Source organism: Pygocentrus nattereri, chromosome 5 (genome assembly GCF_015220715.1).
Source record: "Pygocentrus nattereri isolate fPygNat1 chromosome 5, fPygNat1.pri, whole genome shotgun sequence".
NCBI classification, from domain to species: domain Eukaryota; kingdom Metazoa; phylum Chordata; class Actinopteri; order Characiformes; family Serrasalmidae; genus Pygocentrus; species Pygocentrus nattereri.
Genome location: NC_051215.1, coordinates 29,975,900 through 29,991,566, shown reverse-complemented (window position 1 = coordinate 29,991,566; position 15,667 = coordinate 29,975,900). Strand labels below are relative to the sequence as shown.

Here is a 15,667-nt window from a genome sequence, read left to right as displayed (position 1 = left end):
AGACAGAATTTTGTGTGTTACCCTGGGCTTGGACAGAAATTGTTGGGCTTGGACAAGAATTCTGGGACTATATTTGGGTGTGGAACAAAATTCCAGACCCTGTTAAAACTCTATTCCGTGCTTTATACTTACCTATGCATTCTGTTCCATCTTGAGTGTAACCCTTTTTGCAGATGCAGGAGAAGGTGCCTGGGCTGTTCACACACTCAGTCTCATTCTTGAGACATACTTTGTCACTTAGACACTCATCGATGTCTGAACAAATGCTCCCATCCCCCTCAAAGCCCATGTCACACACACACTGGTATCCCATAGGTGAGCGGTGACAGAGCCCATATGGATGGCAGGGAGGACTACACCCTTGGCTAGGAGCAGCACAGATGTTATTATATGCTACTGTGCCATTCAGGCATGAGCAGACGTATGCTCCAGGAGAGTTAATGCAGACTGAGAAGTCAGGGCAGGTAGTATTTAAGAGCACACATTCATTTAAGTCTGTGCAAGTGAATCCATCTCCTTCAAAGCCCTTTTGGCATTGACAGCGGAAGTCACCAGGGACATTGAAGCACAGGGCGCGTGGGTGACATGCACCACCTACTAGGCATTCATTGATGTCTTCACATTTGGTGCCGTTTCCACTAAATCCATGCTTGCAGGTGCACGTGAAAGAGCCTACTGAGTTGAGACAGGTAGCATTGCGGTGGCATGGCTGATTCACTGTACACTCATCAATATCAGTACACTCAGAGCCCTGGGTGGGTCGACTAAATCCAATCTGACAAGGGCACTCATAAGAACCTTCTTTGTTGAAGCATTTCTCGTTAGTTTTACATGGCTTTTCCAGCACCTTGCATTCATCAATGTCCTGGCAGATTGTGCGGTTGACTAGATTAAATCCAGAGGGGCAGACACAGGAGAAGGATCCCATGCTATTGATACAAGTGGCCTTGACACTACATCCCCCATTATTCACGAGACACTCATCTACATCTGAGCATCGAGCCATGCCATCTCCTGTGTAGCCCACCATGCAGCTACAGTTGTAACTTCCAGGCAAGTTGGTGCAGATGGCGTTGGGGTGGCATTTCTGAGATGAAGCGCATTCATCTATATCTGCACAGGATAGTCCGTCACCAGCATAACCTGGAAAGCAAGCACAGGTGAAGGAGCCAGGGAAGTTTGCACAAGAAGCATGCTGGCTACAGCGACCTACTGCGCATTCGTCCAGATCCTGACATTGTGTTTTATTGAAGATGTAGCCCTGACCACAGTCACAGTAAAATGACCCTGGAGTGTTAACACAGGCTGCACTGGCTGGGCACTTGCTATTTTCTGAGCACTCGTTAATGTCCGTACATTGGCGCCCACCTCCCACGAAGCCAGAGCGACAAGAGCATTCATAGCTGCCCAGCCCATTGATGCACACTGCATTGGGGTCGCAGTCGTTCTTTCCACTACATTCGTTGATGTCCACACAAGTCAAGCCATTCCCCACAAAGCCATCCTGACAAGTACATCTATATGACCCTGGTGTATTCACACAGTCAGCAAATGAGCTACAAGTATTGCTTGCACATTCATTAATATCCTCGCAGGTTCTCCCACTGCTTTGATAGCCACTGTTGCAGAGGCAGCGGTAAGTTCCTGGCAGGTTCCTGCAGCCTCTAAAGCCAAACGAGGCAGGGCACACACCTGATGTTTCTGTACACTCATCAATGTCCAGGCACAGATAGTTTCCATTGCCCTTATAGCCAGCGTTACACGTACATACATATGAGCCAGGGTTGTTGGTGCAGGTTGCATTCCAGTGGCAGATGCCTGGTGTGGTGCATTCGTTATCATCAGTGCACTGAAACCCATTTCCACTGAAGCCAGGCTTGCACTGGCAATCTTGCCCACCCTCTCTATTGGTGCAAACTGCATCAGCGTGGCAGCCACCATTTCCTGCTTGGCACTCGTTAATATCCACACATTGGAGGCCATCACCAGAGTAGCCATCCATGCACACACAGATGTAGCTTCCCGGAGTATTTTCACAGCGTGCTCTTATGTGGCATGTGTGAATACCAGCGTTACACTCGTCAATCTCTGTACAATGGATTCCATCTCCACTGTATCCACTAAAGCAAGCACAGGTGAAGTTGTCGTGCAGTTTCATGCACTCTGCATACGTGTCGCATATCTTCCCTATGTTTTCACAGTCCTTGATGTCCGCACCTATGAGTAAGAAAATGCAGTGCAGATGCTTGAAAAGATGAAAGTAGAAAATACCTTCTAAGTAATGTCTGATTAAGGATGTGACAAACCTGCACTGTTGTAAATGAGCAAAGCACACAGATACAGCAGTGAAGCCCTGCAAGACAGAAAAGACAAAGGCAATATGTCATCTTATCAGTATCTCAAATACCAGTAGGGTATAACTGACCCACTTAAGGAAAATGTCTAGAATATCCAATACTACAGAGTCCTGATCCTCCTGAGCTACACATTTACTGTGTTCCTTTATGCAATACTTTTGCTACCTATAAAGTGCTTGTTAATTAGCAGATTAGGGGGTTGGGTGTTTTAAAATGAGGAAAAACTCTAGTACCGGTTCTCTTAGAAATGTTTTTTCTTCTACACTTGCTGTGCACAGGTACGTTTGTTCATCAAGGTACAAGCAAGGTAAATGTACCTTCAATGATACAACAAGGTCCAATTGTATACCTTAAATAAGTTTTTCTTAGAGAAAAGGAGCATATTTATACCTTTTTCAAAACCTAATGTTTTAAAACTGAAAAATTAAATGAAACAGTGGGGTGAGAATGTGGGAATGGTGCACCAGTGACTAAAAAGATAAAGACATTTAAGGGAATATGCACTAAAATTTGTACTAAATTAATCCCTGCACCCCGCGACCCTGACGGAGAAGCGGCTTAGAAAATGGATGGATGGATTAATCCCTGCATTATGTTGCTAATATGGAACTTAATAATAAATGTTCCTTCAGCCTGAGTGAGTAAGTAGCTTAATTTCTATAGGCTAAGATATCAACATGGCCATATTAGCTACAGCTCTTACTCTAGTAACCATAACCTGTTTCCACACAGAACAAAAGCAGAGCAGGTACAGTTACTGTATCTGATTTCAAATTTCACAAGTCACAAAAATCATGGTGTATGAGACATGATCTACAGTACAATATGTGAGAACAGTTGACATTTACAAAAGCAAAAGGCAATCTCTGGGTGTGTAAGCACCTTAAAGAAAGCAACATGACTCATTATCTATTTCCTGAAAACCAGTTTATACGTATTCTACACATAATCAATGGGAAAAGTCTTCTTACTTCCTTCTCTCCTGAAAAGGTTTTTTGAATGAAGCATCAAGCATTATTTAACTGCAAATGTATGTGACACTGTAACTGAAATCAGCACACAAGGCTTTATGAATAGGAAAGCTGATAACAATAATCTGAGATTTCTGATTCGGTTACATCCTGATTATTGTCCCATCCTGTGGCCCTGAAACAGGCTTTGTCTAGCAGTAGAGTGCGTGTCATCAGTAGAAATCACTTGTAGTTGAAAGTCACACTGTGTAAAGACAGTTCGAGTCAATTAACCATTTTGTGCAACTGCTGTTTCTTTATTATGTTCATTCTGTATCATGAAAAATGTCCAACCATTTAAAGTGTAGTTCAGAAATCCAAATGAATTAAAACAAACTGTTAATTGGTTTATAAGAGCATACATATTCTTCATTTAGAAAATGGAGAATTATTCAATTTTGTGGTGTGATTCAGGATTAATACTTGCTTTGAATTATTATTATTATTATTGTTATTATTATTATTATTTCAATTTTAGGTTATATTTTAGCTTTTGTTTTTGAGTTTTCAGAAACATATTTTATAACATTACACTATATTTTGCTATTCAACTAAAGCACTTAAATAGGAAAAAATAATCTGCTATGTTACACATAGCATAAAAATGTTTGTTCTGTCATTGGGTAAGGCTTTGGGTTAGGGTCACTCTCTGTTGGGCCAAATCAAACATCCCAATTGTCCAACTTTGGCCTGTGGTAACACTTTGGTCAGAGGTCAAGTACTATCAAAATACCCAATTACGTTTTCACTTTTTTCAATAGTAATGCTAAATAAGTACCTAGTGATGAATATAGATAACAAACAATAGATACTAATAAAAAAGTGTTTTAATCCAAGAAATCTGTACAACTGATCAAATAGGTTACAATGTATGTAAAAACACTAAGGTTAGGCTGACCTTGTCTGATAAATGACACTCTGTATCCCATATCTAAGCAGTTTAAAACAGAGAGCCGTGATTCTCTCAGGAGGCTAATGTATAAATCAGTACTTACTGCATATCTCACAGTCAGATTGAAGACTACCGGATCTGCATTGGGGCGGACAGCGCAAGTCACTCGTCGACTGTTCTGGATGTCTGGGCTTTTCTCTTAGGTGACTGTGATCCCCCTGAGCCCTCTCTCTCTCTCTCTCTCTCTCTCTCTCTCTCTCTCTCTTTCTCCTTCTGTCTCCTGAGACTGAACATAATGGCCAGGCCAGCAAAGAAGGAAACACCCATATTTCCTTATGGTCATGTTTTGTCCTCCTTGCAAACCGACTCCATTTGGCATCTCACTTGTCCTTTCCCACAACACAGACGTAACAACAATGAAGAGTCATATTTTGTTGTTAAGGCATCTTATTGTAGCCCCCTTTGATACAGCTTTAGCTGCATTTTAAACATAAGTTCAGAAATCACACATCTGCCACCAGATGTTTAACCAGATAGAGACACGGCTTAGCTGAGAGTTAAGGCAACTGTAATTAAAGCACTATTTCAGCTCAGATATTTTCATATTTGACATTGAGCCCAATATGTCCACCACAGCTTTAATTTCCAAGCTAAAGGGAAGTTTTAATGGTTGCAGTTATGCATTCATTTCTACCAGGTAACTTTACAGGTGTGTCAGTTATCCTAGTTAGGCTGGTGTACTTGTGCAGTGAACTCAAGCATTTTGTCAAATGAAACAACATCACCGAGTTTTAGAAAAAACAAAGTGACATTTTTAAAAGGTTGATTGGATATTTTCATTTGATGTTTAAAGAGACACACAAGTACTTACATACATGATAACTATATATACAGGGTGAGTCAAAAGTCACAGGACACTGTTTTGTTTTATTTTATTCTTTATTTTATTATCGACTTTTATCTCTGGGGTCATCTCAAACAAATTGTACATGCTGAGAAAATCCACAACAAACACCATCTTCAGCACCGCATCATGGAGGCTTTTGACAGCATAAAAATAAAATAAAGCGGTGTATATGTGTGTGTGTGTGTGTGTGTGTGTGTGTGTGTGTGTGTGTGTGTAATGCTCCATTGTTTATTTTAAATAAATATCATTCATGCTTTAAAATCGCAGATTTATTACATAGTAACATTTAGTATTTAGTATTGGGACACGACAGCTGGGGTAGGCTCCAGCACCCCCCGCGACACTGAAAGAGAAGTGGCTTAGAAGATGTGTGTAAGTGTGTGTATTGGGACACACCTTTTCATCATTTATGTCTGGTGTTTTATTCAGTCACATTGCCACAGTTGTATAAAATCAAGTCCCTAGCCTTGCAACCTGCCTTTACATACGTTTGTGAAAAAATGGGTCATTCTAAAGAGCTTACTGAACTCAAGAGTGGTACGGTAAAAGGATGCCACCAACAACTCAGTTTGCAAAATTTCTTCCTTCCTAGATTCCACCATCAACCGTGAGGGGTATTATTGAAAAGTGGAAGACCACGTAAAATTACAGAGGAGGTCATTGAGTGCTGACGCACAAAGTGTATAAAAGTCACCAATGCTCTGTTGACTTTATAACTGCAGAGTTCCAAACCTCTGGCAATAAAATCAGCACACAAACTGTGCGCTAGGAGCTTCATGACTTAGATCAAGTGAAGGGAAATCTTAATGCTTCAGCATAACAAGACATTTTGGACAATTCTATGCTTCCAGCTTTGTAGGAACAGTTTGGGGAAGGCCCTTTTCTGTTCCAGCAGGACTGAGCCCCAGTGCACAAATCAAGGTCCATAAAGACATGGTTGGGTGAGTCTGGTGTGAAAGAACTTGACTGGCCTACACAGAGCTCTGACCTCAACCCCGTCAAACACCTTTGGCATGAACTAGAATGGAAATTGCGAGCCAGGACTTCTCGTCCAGCATCAGTGTCTGACCTCACAAATGCTCTTCTGGATGAATGGGAAAAAATTCCCACAGACACACTCCAAAATTACAATTACCTGGACAAAGTTTTAAAACACTCTTCTGTAACTAAGAATAGCTTAATAGCTTGTAGCTCAGTTTGCAATGAAGTACTTGAAGAATTACAAAATATTAGTCTTAGTACGTAATAAATTTGGAATTTTAAAGCACTAATAATAATTATTTTATTAAAATAAAAAAGCATTCCATTCTTAACACTACTGAAATTTTTCCAAATGTGTCAGAAGTGACTGAGCCGAACTCAAAACCTCAAGCCAGTAGTAGATGTTTTTAATGTTATTTTTTATTATACATTTTTACTCCTTTTGTTTTGCTGCTCTATTATTATCTTCACATTATGCTATGATATTGTTTTTATTGATATTAATGTTTTGTTTTAATTTTTCATGGCCCAATTATTTTGTAAATGAAGATTCTTGCTTGTCAAATGTAAATTTTTGAAACAGTGGTGTAGTCTATGTGATAAGCAGGTATACCCACTAGTAAACCACTATGTTTGTGGAAAAAATAGTATTTTACCTTAAAAGTTACCAGCCGGCCTTTAAATTCTGAGTCGAGATTCTTGCTCTGTTAACTTGCTAATAGAACTTAACTTAGGAAACTAACTAAAAGTCTATTTATCAGTTAATAAAAGGTAACCTGGTAACTTTTTGAGTTAAAACACCAAATTTTTTAAACAGTGTATTATCTGTGTATACTCGCTTAAAAAAGCTGAACTTTTATGTACAAACCCAATTCTAAAAAAGTAAGCACAAATTTATACATTACGCTGTCTAAACTGCGGGCCATTATGAACAATGGCTCCCACCCACTCTATGACACGGTGATGAGACACAAGAGCTCATTCAGCTCAAGACTCACTCTACCAAAATGCACCACAGAGCGCCACAGGAAGTCATTCTTACCTGTGGCCATCAAACTCTATAACTCCTCCCTCAGTGTGTGATTCACAAAACTCAATACAAAAATGTTTATATGTGCAATAATAACAACTGTGTGTGCAATAACTAATAACTAATAATTTAAATAATTGTAATTGCTTTATACCTGATGTTTCACATTACTATCACAATCACCGCCACCTTACTATATTCTTAAGTACTTAAATCTGGTGTACATACTGTAAATTCTCTATATTGTCTTAAATTATTAGTAAAGTGTTTATTTTTACATAAATGGCTGCAACTGTAACAACTGCAATTTCCCCCTGGGATCAATAAAGGAATCTGAATCTGAATCTGAATCTGAATACATCTCCTTAAACCTGTATTTGAACAAAAACAGTACCAAGACAAGATATATACTCAAGACAATATATATAAGTAATATATACACACACACACACACACACACACACACACACTCAGCAAATATATACTCAGTCCGAAACAGACGCAGCAATGTCCAAGAAGTTGGAATAGTAGCAATTAAAGACAAGGAACATTGTGAAACATCTTAAACAATTGATGAATCCATGCTAGGGTATGAAAAGAGTGCCCAAGAAAAGGCCTCATTCTTTATGAGCAAGGCTGGACTGAGGCTCACCACGTCACCAAAAATCCATTAGCAAAAATCCAACAGCTTAAGAATAACATTTTCTTTATGTCATTAACGGTATCCCAAGCATAGTCCCAGTTGCTAGGCTATGTAAGACCAAATTAGTTAACCAGTTTGCTACAGCGCCACCCTGAGGTAGACCAGTGCTGCCTCGCTGATCAGTTAAGAACACCAAAGATGTGTTTTTGTACTATTAATCTTTTGTGTCAGGTTTTCTTGTTCAGCTTGGAGCCAAATAATTAGAATAATTATTACTGAATAATTTGCCTTACGATTTGGTCATGTAAATTCAGATGGATGCTTTGCTTTTATCTTTTATTTCCATATGACTCACTATGTAACAGGGCTCTCAACTTCAAATGCATACTGGAGATTGTTTAGTCTATTCTGAAATGTTGCATTTCTGAAAAGTGAAACGACAAAGTCATGGATTAAGCAGTCTGCCTTTGTAAGTGAAAAGTAGCAACAGTAAACAAGGGGGCAGGGCTTAACAAGGGAAAAAGAAGCACATACCTGTTATATCACAGTTCTGCAGTAAAACACCAAACGTGAAGATGTCACTGAAAATGCAGCAAAAGGTTCGTGTCACCCACACGCATGAGAATGCTGAGAGTGTGTGGCTGCTGTTTCCATTGCGGCCACGCTTACAGGTGCCTGCAGAAGAACCCAGTGAGTTTACCCTCCAGCTGTGTTACAGTCAGTGTTCCACTTTTGGGTTTCTACCCAAAAACAATTTGAATTCATTATAAATTATAAAGCAATTAGCTGTTGTCAGAAGAAAACTTTGTTTCTCCAAAATGGTAACTTTACAGGAGAAGGAAAAAACTGTCTTGACTTTTAATGTAAGTCAATGGCACCAGACTTTTTCCCAAGTGATTTTGGGCCATTTCTTTTGGTCTATTCATCATAAAATTTACAAACAATGTAAAGGACAACAGGTATTTTCAAAATATGTCAAAAACTGAAAAGCTGAAAAAATGGAAATACAAGGTTTTGTTCCGACAGCAGCAAATCATAAAAAATCAAACAGTGCATCTAAAGCTACTTACATCTTTTAACCAACTATGTTTATCATAGATATTATCGATATTATCATAGATATTACTCTTTCTGCAACTTCTAGTATATAGACCTCATTTACCTGACATTACACTGTAGAACAATGTTTAGTTTTAGTTTATTTAATAGTGAACACTGAAGTTTGGATTTAGCTTTCCAGGTTTTAAAACCAGCCATTGAGTTTCCGTACAGATTCTTTTTAGTTATGGTTTCCATTAATTATAATAATGACCCTGATATCCAGCCTGAGTCAACATTGCGGGGATGTTCTACTGTGACTACGGCCATGCAGGGCTACACTATCAGTAAAATGCAGTGTCAGGATCTGGACGAATGTGCTTGACATCTGTAAATATGGCAAATTTGTCTCATGATGTCACAAGAGTCCTATGTCTTGATTGTTAAAGTGACTGGATAAAATTTTTTTAATCTTACATAGAAGTGTAAAATAACTCTCCAACCAGACTCAATGTGCCACAAACTAGCTGGTTAACTGATGGAGAAATGTGTATCTTTATATTAATTTTATAATGTCTACCCTATTGGCAGGGTTAGAGGTAATGATTCTGGGGCTCTAGGCAAAAGATTAGGAACGGGGCTCACTGAAAGCACATTTATCAGTGAGTTAATTGGTAGAGGCTCTGGACTCGACAGTGTACAAAATGATATAGGCAAGCAAAATCATCTTAAATCTTTATCTAATATTTCTCATTTTGAGTTGAAATAATATTCAAAGCTTAATTAACTAACGTCTAGACATTTGGCAATGGACTGGTGACCTGTCCAGTGTGTATCCTGCCTTCTGCCTGATGACCACTGGGATAGGCTCAAACACCTCCGTGACCCAGAAGGAGAAGCGGCTTAGAAGATGTGTGTGTGTGTGTGTGTGTGTGTGTGTGTGTGTGTCTGTGTGTCTGTGTGTGTCTGTGTGTGTGTATGGAAAGTTGGCAGATAATAAAAAAAACAGTGCTAGAAACAAGCAAAAATTTAGATTAGACACTACAAAGATACACATTCCGATTAATGTTGTACTGGCTGGTTAAAAAACTTGAAAGCTAAATCTAAACTTCATTGTGCACTATTAAAAAACTAAACCTTTCAGCATGTGAAGGACCGTCTGTAAGCAAATTTATTTTATGTCAAACCTTAAATGTCCATCAGATGGCATTGTCTTACAGTGTAGCTCGCAACCTCACTAGGCCCTTACCGTGAGTTCAACTCCTGTTGAACAACAACAAAACAACTGTTGTTGTTTTTGTTTCTGTAAAAGGTGAAGGGATCTGTACTTCAACTTAAAATAAATTGATTAAACTTAGCATTGAAATTATCACAAAACACTAAAAATGTCTCCGTCCACCTTCAATAAAGTGATTTTGGGCTGCCCCACCTCACTGAAACTGAACTTTTCTATGAAAAATATTAATCAAATTCATCCAGTAACACAATAATTACAATGTCATTTGGCATCAGAATTGTTGTTTCCCCCTATTAATTTCTTTAATTTAACAAAAAAAAGTCATTTTTATCTATGTCCCACAGTTTATGAACAACCCTGTTACCCACCCGTTTCCCCCTCGTAAAACAAAAAATGGAACATTCCATTTATCATGGTATAAATAGATATTTGCATCATCTTGTTTCCTGCAGAAAGACCATCAAACAGGTAAGTATTCTCATTCTATTTCCTTAATTTACACACAAAAAATGATTTGACACTCTGGGTAAAGCTTGACCATTCAACCCTGTTACAGGAATTATTCTTATGAAAAAAGAATATATTCATATTTTTAAAATGTGTTTAAACTATGTGGTTATTAGGGGGTGGAATGCAACTTCTGCACCCTGTCAAGCTAACCACTCTGCTTATACATTACTTATATTACACTAAATCCACCACTCATTTTTTTTACCTTCAGTTATCGAAAAAAAAAGTTTAATGTTTATTTTTAATTAAAATGTGTTTTCAACTTTCCCTACTGCTTTATGTTGTATTATCTGCTTTATATGTTTTTACTACATTAATATCAACTTTCTGCAGAATATAATCTGTTTTCAATCCTGTTACTTATTTACAGTAAAAAAAAAAGCTCGTACAGTATCTGACACCATTTTCTGAAGGTCTAGCTTTTACTTGGATTAATACTTTGGCCATAAACACCAAAGAAAAAAAATCTAATTTAAAGAGTTTCATAAATGAATTCCTAAAAGGGCCACTCTACTAATTTAGCCCTGTGAAACTCATCAGAAGGAAACTGATTTGGAATTATATCCCTTTTTCTGCCAAAATATTCACCCCTAAAAACCAAAACCCAAACTAAAACTGAATAAAAGCTCAACTGAACCCTTGCTTTTCAGAATATAAAAGCAAACTGAAAAATGATTACAAATAAAAAAGCTAAAGTAAATTAAAAGAGCTCAATAAAATTCAAAACTAAAGGAAAACTCTGCACTATACATAATAACCATGCTGGTGTATATGCCCAAATGACTGAGACCTTCTATAAGAAAGCTGGAGCTATAAGAGCATGTGCAGCTGGCAGTTGTTGTTTGGTGGCCACTTGCGAAACCATCTTCAAGAAGAAGTTTAAGTGAGAAGTGAGATCAAAAAATCCACTGTTGTGAACTGTAGACCCTAATTATACCTGTGGTCAGGTCTTTGGCAGTTGCAACACTTTAATTTAACTGTACTGTTTTAAAAGTATCCCTTATGCATTTAACTTAAGCGAAATACTTATGATGTTTTATGCAAGTGAGCATTAAGATTTAAAGGAATTTATGTGATTGAGTAAAGGACCAAGGTCATTTACTTGATTTAATCTAATTTCACTTCTGCTTCAGGATAAATCTTCATTCGTCTAGATAATAATCTGTAATTTTAGTAATAAAACTCTACATTGTCATTACATGTACAGCATATGTTCTTATCCAGAGTGACTTACAAAAAGTGCTTTGTCTATCTAGAGAAAATATCTTTGCTAGTTACAAATAGGTTAGAGAGAAAGCTTGTCCTGAGCTCAGATACTGCTAGAAACAGTCCATGTTGATACCGAGAGAAAAAGGAGTTAAACACAGTGCAATACAACACATTTCAATAAGTGCAGTACAATACATTCCAATTACTTACTTAACTCAGTGCTCTTTTAAGTGCTGTATAAAGAGATGTGTCTTCAGTCTGCGTTTGAAGACCACGAGAGACTCTGCAGTTCGTTCCACCATCTGGGAGCCAGTACAGAGAACAGTATATCATATAAATCAGTGAATATTTACCATATATCTCTATATAGCAGTGAAGCCTTTAACAATATTTTAGTTGCCCAAACACACCAATCTGATGCGCCAAAGAGGAACTGACTGCCTTCCGTCAGCTCACCATCACCCCTAGTTCCTTGTAAAGACAACTTAAAACACTTTGGCTACTTTACATTAAACAGTGAAATAAAATGCATGATAGGCACATGTTCATAATTATATGAGAAATAATAATAAAATAATAAAAAAATAATAAAAAAAAAATCCAATAAAATTGAAATGGAGCACCCCATGCTTTCATTTAAAATAACATGGCATCAGAACACCTTCAGAGCTTTCATGTGTCCATATTTATTCATAACAATATTAATTATTTATGTTAGGATTAGACATTCGAATAGCAAAAACGGTCAAAGCGCCCATGTAGTAGTGATAAAACTCTTGCACTGAAAAGTGAGGATACCCTCTGTGTGTGCGGTCTTACAGCTGCAGTTTAGTTTCTTTGCTCTCTTTCGTTTCTCTCGTGGTTGACTGTCAATGCCAATTCAACATACTCAGTTGGCCAAAACAGCACTGTTAAGAGGTAATGGTGCAAAAGTTACCTTGCACAGTTGGCTTGATGTGTCAGAGCCGTTATTTAAAAGGAATTCCACTGGTTTTCTTTTTTATCTTCTGAGTCAGGTGAAATGCCCCACATGAGAAACTTAGTGAGTCTGCATACTTTTTTTTTTTACATCTCAACAACTGAATTATGTTGAATTTTTTAAAAGTCTGTTAGGCCAGATGGCTGAACAGTCTTCAGGAGCTTGTTGACTGATCTACAGTGGCAAAGACAAGGGCTGTAACTCATTATACATCTGATAAACAAATTCTTCTTACTGTATTTCCAGTTTGTGGCTGTGATGGTACAAATAACCATGAGTCACTCAGTATGCTCACAGCTAAACTACTTTCAGTGTGACCAGTCATCAGAGTATGACAAGTCAGAGAGAACGACTAACTGAGATGTAACTCTAGAAGCATGACAGACGTACTGACTTGGAATTAATGAAGAATTACTTTAAAATAACCTTAAACGTCTTTAAGCACAGTTTTGATTATCTGCAGATATAAGCACAGGTTTAAACAGGTTTACACTGCATTGACTTGTGATGCAAACAGCACTGTAGCAGGCAACACTTAGACCACTGACAGATTAGAGCACCACAGCTACCACCCAGCTTCCTGAAAGAGCTCTAAAAGAGGTTTTCAAGTTTATTCAGTTTGCTGAATATGCACACATGCTATAATATGAAGTGTGAATTCAGGTTGGAAATGGTGGAATAAGGAAAATTAGCTTTAGGCCATCTTCTGATCTATGACATATAAAGATGGGTACATTACTTATTAAAGTTTAGAGACAAATTTCTGTGCTGTGTTGGAAATAAAAAGAATGAACAAAAGTAATTTGTATCTACTTATAATCAAACTGCAGTGAAAAGGTGTGTTTGTGTGTGTGTGTGTGTGTGTATGTGTGTGTGTGTGTGTGTGTGTGTGTGTGTGTGTGTGTGTGTGTGTGTGTGTGTGTGTAAACCATTGATAGCATCACACAGAAACTATCAAACAGACATCATGCATGACAAAACTGCACAGTGCTTTACTGAGAACATACAATTCTCTTAGCTACAATAATAGAGATTTTTAGCAATAAAAATTCAATCAAAAGACAGATGGCCTACCTAAAATATTACTGTAATACTTAAGAGTATGTAATTGAAGATAGGAGCTTAATTTTAGGGCATTTTACAGATTTGTTTATTTTATGTCATTTTAGAGCTTTAGCTGGGGATCAGTGGTCATCCAGCTTTATTCCTTATAGCTCATGTATGTGTGCTTTGCTCCACCACAGTGTTATTTTGCCCTTCCCATTATTTCAACCTAAAGCTTTCATAATTGCTCATTCTTCACAGAAATGGGTTCATTTTCTTTCTCATTGTGACTGACAGAAGCAGGCTGATGATCAGAAAGTTAAACAAAACTCTGACCTTGTGACATTTTAAACACACATTCCAAGTTTCCTTTCTTTTCCGTACTGGAAATGACAAAACAAGGTGTGGCAGCAAAACAGAGAGTAGGTACAAAAGAAGCGCCATCATCTGGGCACAGTAATAAACACAAATGAACAACACACCAAACCTTAAAATGAGGGCAAGCCCTATAACCAACTATAATAACAATACCCATCAGTCAGCCCAGCAAAATGAAATATTAGAATTTTGGAAATAAAGACAAACAGAAATAAGTTTATGTGTTTATGTTAAGTTTATGGAACAGAGGAGCCTGTTTGTGAGTTGCTCTGTTGGAAATGTTAATCTTTTACATGCATAGATTTAAAAGACATTTATCAAACCCTTGAGATGCAATAGAACATACGGATGGATATTTAACCTCAGACACCTCATATCTCCAAAGTGGTTACTTTACAGGAGAAGGGAAAAACCTATTTTACTTTTAATGTAAGTCAATGGAATCAGACTTGTTTCCAAGTCATTTTGGGCCATTTCTTTTGGTCTATTCATCAAGAATTTTTGATACAATGTAAAGGGCAAACGGCATTTTTAAACTGTGTCAAAAACTGAAAAAGGACAAAAGTGGAGATACAAGGTTTTGTTCTGACAGCAGGGATACACTCCTGATTTTTCACTACAGTGTTTTAGTTCTAGTCATTCAAAGCACACTACATTGGACCGGACGCTACATTTTGCCTGGTAGAAAAGAAATTGGCTTACATAAATGTTACTTTTTAACTCAATGATATGATTTAATTCACCCATTTTATTAGTGCAATGTGTAATTAGTGTAATTGAGCTTATACACGTCATCAGCTGGTGTCTTCGAGGAATAAAGTTCAATGGCCTACTCAGCACATTAACCCGGTCATCTTTGGATTCTTGCACTGCTAGCAGAGTGATTTATGAAGTTATTTCGACTTTACTGAAGTAAACACGAGTCAATGAAGACATTCAGATCATTTCTGGTATCTGTGCAGCCTCTTCCGAAACTGAGCAGAGTGTGACGTCAGTTTCGGGGCTTTGATGGTATCTCTGAGGAAAGGCGAAATGATGGACTACCGTGTAAAACTCACCGAACGTCAGTCACGGGCTCGGTTTCACGTTTTAACGTTTAAAGTTTGTGCCATTTCGGCTAAAATGCTCAGTTTTCTGTTTACTTTTTCACAGTTTAGCTGGTGGAGCAGAGGCAACGCCTCGGCCGAAACCTGCTCATCTGGTTTCTGTGAGACTCCTCACTCTGACAGGAACCACAGAGACAGGAACACTAAAAACGTGCCTCCAAAGAACTAACAAACGCGAGAAGATGGGCGCTTTTCACTCTAACATCCTTCACGGTTTGAGTCTGTTTTACCAAACTCACTTTAATTCTTAGCCAAATATGGCGCGCCACCATATAAGGTCAGACGGAAACCTTGTGTCTGTATTGCCTCCGTCTCCCGCCCACATCCCGGTCTCGCCTGACGTCAC

The 15,667-nt window shown here is 38.0% G+C and overlaps 1 protein-coding gene across 1 annotated transcript in view; it reads right to left on the bottom strand.

Moving 5' to 3' along the window:
* si:ch73-105b23.6 (mucin-like protein) overlaps positions 1-4,450 on the bottom strand; it is a 30,583-nt gene extending 26,133 nt beyond the window's left edge. Inside the window, exons 1-3 of the mRNA XM_017690386.1 lie at positions 4,363-4,450; positions 2,307-2,353; positions 133-2,217 (exon numbers count right to left, since the gene is read on the bottom strand). Of these exons, the coding sequence (XP_017545875.1) occupies positions 133-2,217; positions 2,307-2,353; positions 4,363-4,367 (2,137 nt within the window). The 5' untranslated portion in view covers positions 4,368-4,450. The remainder of the gene's footprint in view (positions 1-132; positions 2,218-2,306; positions 2,354-4,362) is intronic.
* Between the last annotated feature and the right edge of the window lie 11,217 nt (positions 4,451-15,667).